Source organism: Bicyclus anynana, chromosome Z (assembly GCF_947172395.1).
Source record: "Bicyclus anynana chromosome Z, ilBicAnyn1.1, whole genome shotgun sequence".
NCBI classification, from domain to species: Eukaryota; Metazoa; Arthropoda; class Insecta; order Lepidoptera; family Nymphalidae; genus Bicyclus; species Bicyclus anynana.
In genome coordinates, this window is record NC_069110.1 from 9,655,847 (window position 1) to 9,669,562 (window position 13,716).

The 13,716-nt window shown below is 33.4% G+C and overlaps 1 protein-coding gene across 4 annotated transcripts in view; it reads left to right on the forward strand.

Moving 5' to 3' along the window:
- The window catches only part of LOC112048033 (nuclear hormone receptor FTZ-F1), a 144,966-nt gene extending 131,250 nt beyond the window's left edge, over positions 1-13,716 (forward strand). The window contains exons 7-9 of one of the 4 annotated variants that reach the window (XM_024085377.2): positions 508-567; positions 3,738-3,787; positions 4,857-13,716. In XM_024085377.2, coding sequence (XP_023941145.1) covers positions 508-567; positions 3,738-3,786 — 109 coding nt within the window. In that variant the 3' untranslated portion in view covers position 3,787; positions 4,857-13,716. The remainder of the gene's footprint in view (positions 1-507; positions 568-3,737; positions 3,788-4,856) is intronic. The other 3 variants (XM_024085386.2, XM_052890535.1, XM_024085393.2) reach the window with 3 other exon arrangements.

Genomic DNA, 13,716 nt, shown 5'->3' on the forward strand with positions numbered 1-13,716 from the left:
TGTGCTTGGTGCAACTTGCAAAAACCAATTTCTTGGCCGTTTTACATGTAAGGGACGAGAGGGCAAATGAAGATTTGTGTGTTTTTAAATGTATAATGAAAAACCAATAACAAATCTACGCTTCCCCGCCTCTCGTCCCCGACATATCTAAAGCCTACTAGTTGTGTTCAGTCTGCAGAACATGAAGCTATCTAATTTTATGTCATTGCTATAAATACATATGTATTCGAACTTAAAGCTAATGTCGGAATGTCTAATCAACACAAAATACGCAGCCAGATTATACAAACATATATACTCGTATAATTAAAGTTTAAATATTGGTCTGACATATAATATAAATCCCCCTCTAACGCGTTCGTCAGGTACAGGCGTTTAATCTCCCGCGGTGCGTAATTTAACTAAAATTTAGGGGAACTTCGACGAGCATGAAAGTGAGGCTTAGTGTAGTATACATATTAGACCTACAGCGAGTGAGACCTGCAGTTATTCTGTCTGTCGTTCTAGACCCAACGGCGCCGAAATGGTAAACCGGAGTGCGGAACACCCCTCGACTCTAGACAGATTGTACGTTATCCTATATAATTATATAAATATTTATTCATTATAACATTATATGTAACACACCATTAACGCAACCAGTCATCAGATATGCTAGAACATATTTTCGAACGCTATTTTTGAGTAATGTATTTAAAATACCCAGTACAATTACGCTTTGGTGTAGTTTTACGCAACTTTTTTGTAGTTTTTTTTTAACATTTTATTTTATAAAATCATAAATTTTCAAACTTAGTGCTTTGCAAATTATGCTTTCACCGCAATGGAAAAATCTTTTTGCAACTTGTTATTCAATATTATTTCAAAATGTTTTCTTTTCTACTGGATTATCTTAAAAACAAGAGGCAATTTCTTAGCCCAAGTGTCCCATTTCAGGCCACATCTATAGTTCCAACAGGTATTTGACAGGCGCGACCTTATCTCTTTTAAAAACTTTAGTCTTTAGATATTGCCTTCTTAAATTTGTGCATACTCTTACCGACTTTATGATGAATTAGCACACGCCCACGACTTCATTTCAGAGAAAACCCTTCTTGACCCTTCTAACTTCAAACTACAGACTTTAAAACAATTTTCTCCTATTGCAATACAATGCACTCCCATAAAGTTGATTCCCAAATTTCAGCATGTTTGCTTCGGCTGGGCATTGATATGTCGGTCACTCAAGATCTTAAGTTAAATTTTAGCAACTAACCCAAAACCCATGAATAATACTACAAAATTACAAACAAAACATTTGAAAAATATCTTAAATAAAAAGGTAAAGTATACCTTATTTTAATTCATGGTAATTTATTATAGTGTACATATATTTATTTATTTGGTACTAATGAATGTCTATTATGCTGAACCAATTGGGATGCAAATTTGTTAAAGAGATAACTTGTATTATATATATTATCAGGACACAAATATATTATTATGTATTCTTATATGTATGTTTGCTCGTTAGTTATATTAAAAATGACTACATTTTTAGTTGTTTGCTTTAATACAATAGTGATTTGAAAGAAAATAAAATTAGGGAAGTCCACAAGGAACAGTCATATATTGGTCGTTAAAAATTGCCTAAGCTACAAATTTAGGTGATACGAAACCACTGGGTCATTTTGTCTACTTTATTAACTATTTATATATACGTTTGATCCAGAAAGCATCAGATCATTTTAATGTAATCGTTTTAAGTATAAACTGGAACCACAGGCCCTTAATAATACGAGTTTACGTTGAAGAACGTCTATTACTTCTTATTAAGTTCAAGCAACTTGAGATCACAATTGTGATGTTTACGTATATGGTGAAGAACTCAATACTGCGCTCATATACGTAGTATAGAGTTGTGTAGACTCTAATCAGCAGATATTAGTTCCCGAGTCCAATATCTCTATGACAAATTAAATCGCAATAGGTTCAGCTAAACGGCAACTAACAGACAGAGAGTCAAATAACATAGCTGCATTCATAAAATTATCTGTATGCGGATACTTGATTATATTTACAATCAATGTAAACATAAACAGCACCCATTCTCACTTACAATGTATATATATTTGTTTACAGTTGTATATTCACTTTTTATATCGTTGGCACACTTTTCTATTTATAAGGCAATGGTTCATCGAATCCCCAGTAGGTAATATTGTGCGGATATATCACCGGGCACCGCACCGTTCAGGATGCATAATGTATTTACACACTTTGCGTTTACCTACTATGCTCACGTCACTCTCTTGGGTGACCTATTTAAATTCATTTTACGCGACTTATCTCCATTTTACGCTTCCGTTAACGATGTTTTTTTACGGTTATTTCATTAATAATATCAATCCAGATATATATTAGGCGCCTTTTATTTTTGTTTTTTTTTTATTGTTTCATTAGTATATAATTTGTTTCGTTGTTTTTTAATGAGGAGAAGGATTATTTTTAGGAGGCATTCTTTTTTTCTTTGATTAATTTCTGATAAATTAAGTTGTATAATATACGCACATAGCATGACATGGTTAAAGATACATAAAAGTTCATTTGTCTATACAAAAAAATGTACACAAACTTGTAGGGAGGGCAAGAGTGAAGAGAATGAAATATTTTGATACCAGTAGAGACATCTAGTGACAACTTTAAAATAATCTTATTTTTGTGTATACATACATTGTGTAGCATTTTATTACAATAAAAATTGAAATTTTAAAAAATGTACACATTTAATAAAGTGCATTCCTTCAAAAAACTAATAGAGTAATGAAAATTTTGGATAGACCAGTGGCGCCATCTAGCGATGGCTTTAAAAAACACATTTTTGTAAATACATGTTAAACGTTGTCCGTAGCGTGGATTCGAGTAATAATAATAATGATAGACTGAAAAAAAATATTTAAATTGGAAAAGTAACAAAAATGATTATTCTAGTAGTGCCATCTAGTGAGGACTTTACAATTTGCATACTTTATTGTTTGTATATTGTTAAAAACCATTTTATTGCTTTATAAATTCATTGATAAAATTTAAAACTAATTTATAATATTTAATAAATTATTGTATCAAATCAATGCAGATGCTAGTCTAGTAGTCTAAAGCACACCCATCCATTGCCTAGCTTATTACAGTATGTAACACGAAATATACAAAGTAACGTTTTTGCAACACACAGTTAAATCGCTAGGATTAAACATTGAAACCTGCACTTTCATCTAGCGCACACTCACTATTTTATTTAAAAAAAGAATTGAGATTGAAGATAGTAATTACAATCATGTATTTATATTTATTGTAATTACGCACGGCATTAAGCCAAATAGAGAGAACGGCTTACAAGTAGTATCTTTACCCCGTACCATTTGAGGCCTTTGTCTATAAAGATTAGGATAACAATTACCAAAGCCATGGCAAATTTACTAACGACAGTAGGATTAACAGTAGCACAGTTATTGTACAAAATAACCCTTAAAATTTCCACTTCTTAACCACTTTTCTATCCCCTTCAAATCCTAGCGCACCCCATTATAAAGGAGCATTACTCACCTATATCGATTAATTATTTTAACAAACGTTTATTTTTTAACCGACTGCTATGCTATGTTCAATGTAACCAAAGCACTGCTTCCGAAGCAATACAATGTGCGTTTCTATTGATGATAATGATAAATATTTGTCTTCATATGCTCTTTATGTGTCAGGTGCGGTTTCCTGCCGAACGACACGATTGAGCCGCATTCGCCCATCTAGAGTAAGCATCCCACTTCTGGGACTACGGTCTGTCGCACTTAACGCACGATAATCGTATATTAACTAATTTCTTGGCACCTTCACAAGCAATGTAATTACAGCACAGTAATGGAGGTATAAGGCAAATATTATGTACAGCAATTTTTTACTTTGGAGGCGTCTCTAATGCGGCTTGATCGTTTAGTTTGCACATTTATTTTTATCAATACTTTTTTGTTTTTTTTTTAGCTTATAGTGTTGATGTTAATTTTGGTTTATTATTATTATTGTTTGGGCAATTAATTTATATGTCGTGTTATATATGGCAGTGAGGCAATCGCAAAAAGTAGTGAATGCACATTTATGTTAAGTGGCCGCACTTTTTTACACATTTTAAGGCAATAGCTGTGAGTAGTACACCGACTGGCCGCATCTTTTCTTAAGATTACTTCTGTCATTGTTATCTTTATTTTTTCAATTCAACTGAGTCTCCAAGCAGCAAAACCATAGTCCATGGTTAGTTTGTTGTTGTTCAAGTGGCATACACTCACTTGTACAATTTAGGATTAATTTTTAAATAATTATAATTCTTGACAGCAAAATGGATTTTCTTGTCGATTATTTTTAATAAGACCCTCTGCGGGCTTCTGTTCATTCCAGAGAACAATTTTTAAGGACATGAAAATATGTATAAACTAAAACATAAAAAGTTTTGTGTTTCAAATTGTGTATTTGTCACATGTCCAATACTTTTCAGTCAGTAATCTTGAAATTCAAATTGATGAATTTTATTAGATACACATCATTAAAATGTGATACACTATTACTTCTACAAATACGTAGCTTCGAGTATGGCATCTCAAAGGGATTTTTTTTTACAAACTCAACAAGTTAACTGTTGTTATCACGGACTAATAACTAAATATTTAAGATGGTGGTGGTAACTGTACTGTGAATCAGTTCAGTGGCACATATTTAACAGAGGGTTAGGGAGGGCATGCGATATTATGGCTTACAGATTTGACTGGTTGAAGGCGACGTACATCATTCGCTTTGACCGATTGAATGTAACTAGCGCATTTTTATTTCAGATCTTGAAATACCAGTGAAGAATAATGTGGATGACCGCAACAGCGCCCAGCGGCACGACACCGTATGGATTATCATAAAGTTATTACTTATTATTTAGGATTAGAGTTAAACTTGGTGTGTGATTAAACGTAATAAGTTATTTTGCGCCGAGCGCCCGCCGGCGGCGACGCGCGCCTAGTCCCAATACAGATAAGACAACTTACTGTTTATCTGCATAATCTCTGTAACATTAATATACAAAAAAAATATATAAGAAATATTTAACACCACCCTCGTGTAGCTACCATTAATTTATTGAGCAGTCTATTAACGGTATATCAATAATTCAAATTAAAAATAAGTACATGTTTTCTATGTTAGATAAAAACTAGCTTGTCTTAACTCTGATGCGTAGCGATGGAAAATATTACGATACATATTTTAGGAAAGCGTCTGTGATTTAAACGAAGAAATTTGATGAACCGTTTATTGTTAGTTGAGGCGATAATATAATGTGTAAAGCGTAGGTTAGACGAGGCAGTTAGCGCCGAGCGCGTCGGCACGCCGCCCGACGGTGACCACTCACCGGCCGGCGTGTCGGCGCGAGCGGCGCCGCTCGCCTGCGGGGTCAGGCAGACCCTGCTCGCGACCACTTAATTTTACTTATTAATTACACGATGTTACTTTAAGACTAGCAATCGGTGGAATGTGTTCGTCGTGATTTTCTTTTTCTATTCGCGAAGGCTCGCCGACTGTGTTCCACCTGTTGAAGCGTGTTTCAGGTTTTTGGAGAGGATGAGTTTATTTTAGTTATCGGGCTGAAAATATTTAAGATTTTGTTGAATTTTAAAATCAGAAATTCTCTATATATACATATATATTTACATGTAGGTATGATGAAATCACAATAAAAAAACATGTTGAAATTTTACAGTTGTTCCAAATGAAATGTTTATATGTATGTTATAAAAAAAATATATCTGCATTGAGTTTTATCGGCCGTACCAGTACAAATAATAATTAAAAATATCCCTGTAAATATTATTATAAAATAGAAGTTAACAGTGATTTATGCTACTTATAATGTAATTATGTAAAATATTTTTCAAATACGTGCAAGAAGCCTTAAAAATCATAGATTTTTAAAAGATATGGGTACTAGCGTCTACGAGGTCTGTGGCCCGATAGGACGATGTATTTTTATAAATCATATTGTTCTTTATTAACATATATAATATGTTAACTGGAAGTACATTATTTCGTATTTTTCTAACATAAAATATAGTATAGCGTACGTATTTCAATTATTATATTGATCAACTTTAAACGTGTAAACAGTTATACATATTGTATTAAAATAATTATATGATATAGTGTTGTCATCGTGTGATACATGCGTACATATGCGTTACAAATTTAATTTGAAAACGTTTTTATTTTTATAATGTTTAGGGCGTCAGTTTTACTTTATACGAAGTGTACGAGGATCACTCTGTCAGCGTGTCACTGAAGATACTTACAGGTCTCATGAATAAAATTTCGCGCCTCGAATTAATTCTTATAACTTAGATTAAGTTGACCATCGCACATACATTATCGAATATGATCTGTGTATATGTTGCAGGGATATCATAAAAACAGGGATTTGGTCAAATTACTAACCTAACCTAACCTATCCGAGTCGGGGTAGGGCAAATAACATTCGGTCAAGCGGCAGTACCCCAGTTCAGGGATTTGTTCAATTCACTAGATTTGTTTAGGGAAAAGATAAAAACTTGTTGTTATTTTAACATCCTCCGTGATCAAATCCCTCAGGGAGTTGACCAAATTCCTGTTTTTATCACATCCCTGCGACATATATACAGAACAAAGCCAAAATGCTTTGCCAACGTCGGACGTAGCGTACTATGACGTTGGCGATGCATCATTAGCATAAGCTTGCTAAAAGCTAAATTTTGTTTGTAAGATCGAAAGAGGTGCCCTATTTACACCTGCAGTGCTATAGTGCGACCGACGAGATAATCTCGTGAAGTGAAATAGACAAATTTCAACCAATCTCATTGATTCAAGAGACAACGCTTGGACTTGGACAACATTGTCTATTTCTCTTCACTTAGTTGCATGTTAGGTCAAAAAAAAACAACACGAAAAATATATACAGACAAATTAAGAACCTCCTCCTTTTTGAAGACGGTTAAATGGACACCAATTTTATAACATATTCCTTTTCTAAAAATTAAATGGTAAATCATTATCACACTTTATTATTAAAATTTTATTACTGTTATTTTATCATTTTTACTCTTATTTAATTATTTTTTTTAAATGAAATAGTAAACAAAAAATACTTATTAATGTTTATTTTCTTATTATTTTTACTCTTATTTACTTATTTACATTTTTTTTTAATTTTTAACTATGTTAATATTTTTTATTTTATATTGTGACATATGATGAAAATTGAATGAATAAAATGAATTGAATTTACAAAATTCAAATTGTTTCCAAATGTATTTATATTTTACATTGTACAAGTTTTCATGCAGTTTTATCATTTTTATATTATTTTATTTTGGCAAAAAAATAAAATTGAAAGTTAAATAATAATAATTATATCGGTATCATACACTTTTTTATGACCTTACTTTTTGAATTTTAACCAAATTTGAACAACCCCTGACGTAAATAGGGCATGAATCGGATGTCATTATATAATGTTGTTGACTTAACATGGAGTTCAATAGGGTCACCACATTATCCGATCTCTCCACATTATGTATATCTATTATATATTACTTATATACATGTATATCATTTATATCTTTTGTGTATCACATATCGACAAATTCTATACAAGCTACGAACATTGCTGTTATAGTCTAATGTCTGGTACGCATTGGCGTGCAGTTCATACATGCATTAAAGTCCTGCATACCCTAAAAGATGTTTTCTCAATACTTTCAAATGCAGATTTTCCCAGTTTGGTATATTTTTTCTTAATAGTGCATAACCTGATCGACAACCTTATGCACGCCACTGCTGATACGTGATCGGATAATGTGTGTATATAAATTATTTTCGCTTGGCACCTCTGCTTGTTCACAGAGAGATTGTGTGTTGATTGTCCTTTATAAATACGCATGGTGACGTTTTTAGTAACTTTTGAATAAAATGCCAGCTAAAAATAATTGATATATTTCCATGGACACTTGACAAGACCGTCGGTTATTTGAGTTAAGGAGTTAATTTAGTTATTTGAACATGTGATTAAGGATTTGTTTAGTGAACGTTTATATATTAAACTTAATTATCATGATATCACTGCACCAAGTGCTAATGATTGTATATTTGGCCGGATCAACGAGAAAGTACATGGTAGTTTATTGTGTAACAATTTCCTTTATATAATTATCTAGGATTGTATTGTATATTTAAAAGATTTAGCTCCAGTGTGATGCTATTAACTCGTGGTATATATGTGTATTACTAAACGACAAACGTGCGCAATTTAGGTATAAATAATCATACATTTCTAAGTAAATATCACAGATTAAGAAAAATATGCAGATGGAGCGCACGGAACACGACAGTGTCTTAGCGGATCCAAATACAAAATTCAATAACTAATACATTCTCGAGTCAGTACGACACGAAGCGTCGCATCAGTAACTTTTTATTCAAGAAAAATGGTCTTATGTTTTTAAACATTATAAAAACTGTTCACAAAAACTAAAGATATAAGATTGAGTATTTTTCAGTGGTAATTATTGACTTTTATATTATTTTACGTAATTATTGTTAGTGTTAAATTTTGAAATACAAATGATGAAAAAAGTTTATATATGCGGATGTCAAGGAGACTCATGACGTTTGATTTTTATGGGTGTCACCGCCTTCACCACGCTGCTTGCATAGACTCACTCTGTATGATCTTTACTCTGTGGTAAATATGAGTTACGTAGCTAGGTAAATATATTATTAATAGATAAACACATCCTAAACATCACAATTCGGGCTAGATGGTTAGCAAGTTGCGCGTCACACAAGAGTTAATAGCATTTCACTGTTAAATACAAAACTTTATCCGTAATACCGTCCAGTGTAAAATAACTTTAAACGCCATGAAATGTAAGAAACTCCTGAAACGTTGGTAATAATTTGATTGGACGGACGCAAGTATTTTAGCCATTAAGTACGTTAACGTTCGTGTTCAAATTAGGGACCCGCAATTAGCTACAAAACTTGGATACTTTAAACATAACTTCAGAAGCCCTTCCTCAGATATAGTATAATATTTTACGAGTATAATATGTAATAAATACAAATGTGTTCAAATTTTTGCATATGCAAAAATACCATTAAGGCGCATTCAATAGCTCTCAAGCTGACGCTTAGAGTAAATTTGCGCTGCAAATTTTACTCAATTACAATGTATCTAAGTTCCAAATTGCAATAAAAAGAGGTTACGTTTCTATGATTAGTTCTTAGAATTCATGCGTTTATTGTTAAAACTATACGTCAGTATACAAAATAGTGACAATTCGCCTTAACTGAATGTATCATATGTGTTAACATTGACAATAGATCGAAAATTGGATTTTTAGTGTAACAAATATGGTGATAAATCGGTTGCAAACTCCACAATTAACTTGGCTGGTGGGTTTTACAAGATTAGCTGCAGATTATATTTAGGACAGGCGTTTATTATGTACATATATAATATAGGTCTTGTCTGACTGTAAGCGCAATTGCGATATAATTTTCTAACGGGATCAACATTTAAATCTATAATGTCAGCCCATCGGTTAAGTTAAGCTCACAAACTAGTTTACAACATTGTTATCACCATCGACAATAAATCAAATCCATACACACCCGTAAATATAAATTATTTTAGTGACGTAATATATTTGCATCACAAAATGCATTCTCATAGAGAATTAGGCCTCAGTTGTATAGTGTTACGTACGTTGACAATAGAACGAAAATTAGTACCTGCTCTTAAAACGATGAAGTTCCTCTTTCGAAACGTTGTGGTGGTATCGTTGCTTACAATAATTTAATTCGTTGACACAATTTTATGTATGTAACGTATTCGTTCATCGTGTTTTGTTTGTCTAAGCTACATTCGTATTCATGATTATGTTCGCATATCATTTGTTTGGATGAGATATGTTGCGTAAAGGCAGATACAAAATCCGAACGGAAAATTACTGCGATTGAAACCTACGCCATAGAAATTTATCTGCATCATGTTTTATTAGAATAGAAATATTGTTCCCTTGTATATGGCGCTATGAAGTGTAATTAAGTTCTTTTTTTTTTGTACCTAGCCTAATTATTGTAGGAACCCTGCGTAGAAAAAAACTTAATGATTTAACGTGGAGCTGCGTTTTCATTGTTAGAAATGTTAAGTTAGTAACAAGCATCGATTAATGTGATTGGACCTGGTTTATTTGCGTATTTCGCTGGATTTTATACTCGGTAGGTTACTGTGGAACAGAGAATGCAGCTTCCCGAAGTTTTGAAGCTTCATCGAATGCAAAGCTGATCTGTGATGGTATTGACATATTTAGATACATTAGGCTGTGTGGGTTTTACTTACTTCTTACAATAGGCAAAGGGACAGATTGAGCCCAATTTTTGTAAACGTAACTTCCACGGGCCTGTTTCTGGTTTTTAATTTGGTTTTTCCCTCACTAAACTTTTGTGTGTGATTAAAAGTAGGGTTCATGTGTATAAATGAAATGAGATAATTTCACATTGGATACAGTTATTTGATGCAGTATATTTTCACATTGGATACAGTTATTTGATGCAGTATATCAGTTGTATGACGCACTTCAAATCTACGGCACGGATTTTAAGAAATGACTCGTAAATGTTCTTGGGCTGAACTTGGGAAATGTAACGTCATGATAAACATACTTACTATTATTTGGTAATTAGATTATTATTTTTAATAATTATGTTTTTTAATGATACCTTGTTGGCCTGTGTTGGGTTAATAAGTGCTATTACATATAATCGATCTAATTTTATCCAGATCTAAAGTAAAATAAATGATGTAATTAGGCCGATTTTGTTTTAGACAAAGATTATATATCGATAACTTTGTGCTGGGTTGTTTGCAAGAAAGCCAGCCTGGGAATATTACGAGTGCGTTTTTACTACTTACTTCTTCAATATACGAGTATACTGTCAACAATTACCAAGACGTTAATCCAATTAGAGCCATCGTTGAACCAACTATATGAGTACATATCCAACTATTTACCATTTTGTGTTACCATTTTGTATACAGTATTTATATATTTGTACCTATCAATTGTTATGCAATTAAATATGATATATACACAGTATTATTTTTAACATTAACAAATATCTGGTATTTGGTTACATCAATAATATTACTCTTCGTTATTTCACAAAGCACAACCATCTGTTACCATTAAAAGAGAATGGTGTATGTGTTTTAACATTTATACAATTGTAGACAAGTTATGTCCCTTAGGTTTGTTTTTAAAAAGTGGTAAATACTACTGCCTCTAACCATGGACACAAGCTCTTTTATAATTATTATCCGCAACGATAATCTATATATTATTTTTTATTTTCTGTAGCGCTATTCTTCAACCATCTTTCTAATAACTCTAATGTATGAGTTTCGTAAATTTCGTATCTCTCTATCTACAGTACTGTGACAGTGAGAGATAGACACGAAGACTTAAATAGTCGAGTTATAAAAATAGAAAAGCGCTATATATACTTACCATATATATAGTATACAAGCTTCGTTTTATATATATACTTGTGTGTATATATCAAACACATCAGTGTAGTCGTTAAAATGAGTTGTGTGCCATGAATTAAGTTCGTGCATTGTAGAGTTCGTAGCCGCGGACGGCTCTGCGTGTGTAATGGTTGTCGTATATCATAAACTTGTGTTTGCTTTCTCATGTAATTTATTGAACAAAACTTAGACAATAACAGTTGTTAAGATTCGATTGCATGCTCTATAACTTGTCCCATCGCTAATGTTCTGTCTCGCGCTTCACTCGGTTTCATTCATACAACAACATATAGATATTTACTACATTTGATTATAATATGTATGCTTACGAGTATAACTTTAAACCTACTGTCTATTTTGTAAGATTAGGTTGTAATATACTGAATATGTTAGCGTTCGTGTAAGTAATATACATCTATATTTATGAACTAAAAAAAAAATGATAAGTATTTTATTGTGGTAAGGTACACGCTGAGTGTTCTGTGTAAAGTAAATGTTGAGTTCGATTAGGTGGTAAGTGAGGTCCGGTAGCACAGGCCACCCCGGTTACTTCGCTCAGACTCGTTCGCCACATCGCCACGGCGGCGCCGCCAGTGCCAGTGCACCGCAGGCGCCCGTCAGTGCACAGCAGTCTCGTCGCAGGGCGGGGCTGCTCGCGTCACACACATTCCAAAATAACACTAGTATATACGCCTGGTGACGCTCGACGAACGCGTTACGGTTTGTAAGTTAACCACTTTGTTGTTCATTAACGATAAGTTAGATTTAATCTCAGCCGATGTTGTTTATTTTAGTCTGTGTATAGTATTCTCTCGATTTAAGTTAATGTGAGGACGAGAAATTGAGCGAATCGACGGGCCCCAGTCTGGAGGGTTCATATTAGTTGTAATTCTTAAGTACCTAAGCGATTGTTTCTGTTGCACCTAACTTTATTTCGCGAGCCGTGTTAGTTGTATTTTACTATGTAATTGTATATATAGATAGGGCGAGGTAAACAGAGTTTTCATTCATCTTATATGGTTATTGTTAAATCTAATGATATGGGGCTGGCAAAATACCAATGCAAGGTCGCATTTTTTTTCTGTTAAATAAATCTATCAGATACATAACTTACTGTATGTAGATGTAATATGGCTATTTATGTTTCTCTGTTTATGTAAGGCAGCGATGAGGCCACGAGACTGGTGGCAGCGTTCTAGGCACGCACCGCGTCGCCTAGAGCGATCATTCGGTCGACTTGGCTTAGCTAAGCGTGCGCCGCGCGGCTCGCACGTTAGGGTTCATTTACACGAGCGGCAACTCTGCCGAGGTAGCAGCTGCCGCTCGTGTAAATGAACACTTAGCGGCGCACGCGACGCACTGCCCGTGAGTCGCACATCGGAACGCGTCCCTCGCATCTCGGTCCAGTGACCTCTGTAATTATTGTGTAATTATAAATCATACAAATACATAAGTTAAAGTACCCCACGTAAAGTAACCCACGAATTTTGTGTAAACCCGGCTCTCCTGTTAACTGAACCTAGATGTTTTTATGACACGTTCGTAGAACAATCTGCTGACAGAAATCGAAAGCTTCACTAAGTTCATTGTTAATAAAAAAAATGTATATTAATTGTTTTATAACTTTTATACCAACACATTTTGCATATCGCTTTTGCTTTACTACAAACCACATCAAAAGAGTGATAATTCAGTGATGGTGCACGCGAAATGTATACTCAGTTCAGTTAATAAGAGAGTATTTTGTCTATATAATATTATCTACCATAACATTGTACCGTGTCATTACCTCACATGAATTTTGTACATTTTAAATAATAATAGTTAAATGTTGTCGCTATATTTGAAAATTATTTCTGTTGTCCAATGAAGTTTTGGAATTAATTTAAATGCTATTGAATATACAACACGAATTATTATTATTATCGGAGGCCACTTATACACAATCATGTAAAAGCGGTGTGAGGTGTCAGTCGCGCATCGTCAATATATTTATTTTATTTTGTGATTAATAAATATTGTGAGACGCACGTAAGCGCCGGCGTATGCCGACCGTTATTGTAGAAATAAATAATATTTTCGTTTAA